Genomic DNA, 1,789 nt, shown 5'->3' on the forward strand with positions numbered 1-1,789 from the left:
GGTTTAGGGTTTAGGGTTTAGGGTTTAGAAACCTCGTCATTGGGTGTTTTGGGTCGTTTGCATTCGCAAATGGCATCGCTGACTGCCCTATTAAAGAGGGTTTAGGGTTTAGGGTTTAGGGTTTAGGGTTTCTGGCGTGTAATGGCGTGTAAGGCCTATTGGGAGGCAGCTCTTGAAACGGCGCGTTTAGCAGGGTTTAAATTTGAGGGTTTAGGGTTTAGGGTTTAGGGTTTAGAAACCTCGTCATTGGGTGTTTTGGGTCGTTTGCATTCGCAAATGGCATCGCTGACTGCCCTATTAAAGAGGGTTTAGGGTTTAGGGTTTAGGGTTTAGGGTTTCTGGCGTGTAATGGCGTGTAAGGCCTATTGGGAGGCAGCTCTTGAAACGGCGCGTTTAGCAGGGTTTAAATTTGAGGGTTTAGGGTTTAGGGTTTAGGGTTTAGAAACCTCGTCATTGGGTGTTTTGGGTCGTTTGCATTCGCAAATGGCGTTGTTCATGGTTTTGTCGGGAATGACGAGGAGGTGTCTGTACACCCAAAAGGTGCTGGTTTCGACAACTCCCATTCCGCACAATTCTTGACTTTTGAAGTCAATTGTTTTGGGATTTTCTTTATTTTTTTCGCCAATAGCATTAATTCTTTCGGTGCGTTTCAATTCCGCGTCTTTTTCCGTCTCTAAAAGCGTTTTTGCCGCCTCTTTGGCCTCTTTTTTCTCCAAGTTCTCCTCCAAAAGCTCCTCCCCCTGCGGGTAACTCGTCGACGCGCACAGCGCGTTCTTCACGGACACGAAGTGGGCGCGGCAGCGCCGCGAGGCGTTTTTGTCGTTCAAGTAGGGCCTGCGGAAAAAGAAAAACAAAGAAGTTTTGAAGTCCTTTTGGCCCTAAACCCTAAACTCTAAACCCTAAACCCTCAACCCCACGCGCCCGAGAGCTTCCGGGAACAAAAAGCAAAAAAAACGACCACAAAGTCGCCAAGTTAGCCACTGAACCCCAAACCCTAAACCCTAAACCCTAAACCCTAAACCCCAAACCCTCAACCCCAACCCCCAAACCCCAAACCCCAAACCCTAAGCCCCAAACCCTAAACCCCAAAAGCCCTAAGCCCCAAACCCCAAACCGTAACCCCTAACCCCTCACCCCTCACCCCTCACCCCAAAGCCTAACCCCAAGCCCTAAGCCCCAAACCCTAAACCCTAAACCCTAAAGCGTAAACCCTAAACCCTACATTTTTTCTCTCCAGTTGACGACGGCGGTTTCGGGGACGCAGCAAGTCATCCCCTTTTGAGTGCAAACCACAAAAGGAGTTCCAGTTCCTGGAGGCGGCAGCAAATGAGTTTTGTCTCCTTCGAAGAAGGGGGCCCTAAACCCTAAAAGGTTGTATCCCCTGCTGCGGAGGAAGCCGGACTGCTGCAGCAGCTGCAGCTGCTGCATCAGCTCCTCCACCGGCACTGCAGCAAACATTGTGTCTCCAGTTTTGAACAAAGAGTGAGCAGCAAGAATGGCAATTGCTGCTGCTTCGATTGCTCCTGCTGCTTCCACAGCAATCTCTTCTCCAGTTTGCTGCTGGTCTTCGTCTCCTTCTCCGGGCTGCTGCTCCCCGGGCTGCTGCGGCTGCTGCGGCTGCTGCGGCTGCTGCTGCTGCTGCCGCTGCAGCTGCTGCAGCTGCTGCAACTGCTGCAACTGCTGCTCCTGCTTCTGCTGCTACTGCTGCAGCTGCTGCAGCTGCTGCTGCTGCTGCTGCTGCCGCAGATGCTGCTGCTGCTGCTGCAGCAGTTGCTGCTGCTGCTGCTGC

The 1,789-nt window shown here is 52.1% G+C and overlaps 1 protein-coding gene across 1 annotated transcript in view; it reads right to left on the reverse strand.

Annotated features, from left to right (window-relative positions):
- Positions 1-431: 431 nt before the first annotated feature.
- The window catches only part of ETH_00024895 (uncharacterized protein), a gene marked incomplete at both ends in the record, with an annotated part of 8,402 nt that continues 7,044 nt past the window's right edge, over positions 432-1,789 (reverse strand). Inside the window, 2 exons of the mRNA XM_013374147.1 lie at positions 432-834; positions 1,223-1,599. Of these exons, the coding sequence (XP_013229601.1) occupies positions 432-834; positions 1,223-1,599 (780 nt within the window). The remainder of the gene's footprint in view (positions 835-1,222; positions 1,600-1,789) is intronic.

The sequence above is a fragment of the Eimeria tenella genome, genomic scaffold (genome assembly GCF_000499545.2).
Source record: "Eimeria tenella Houghton genomic scaffold, Eth_scaff197, whole genome shotgun sequence".
NCBI lineage: Eukaryota > Apicomplexa > Conoidasida > Eucoccidiorida > Eimeriidae > Eimeria > Eimeria tenella.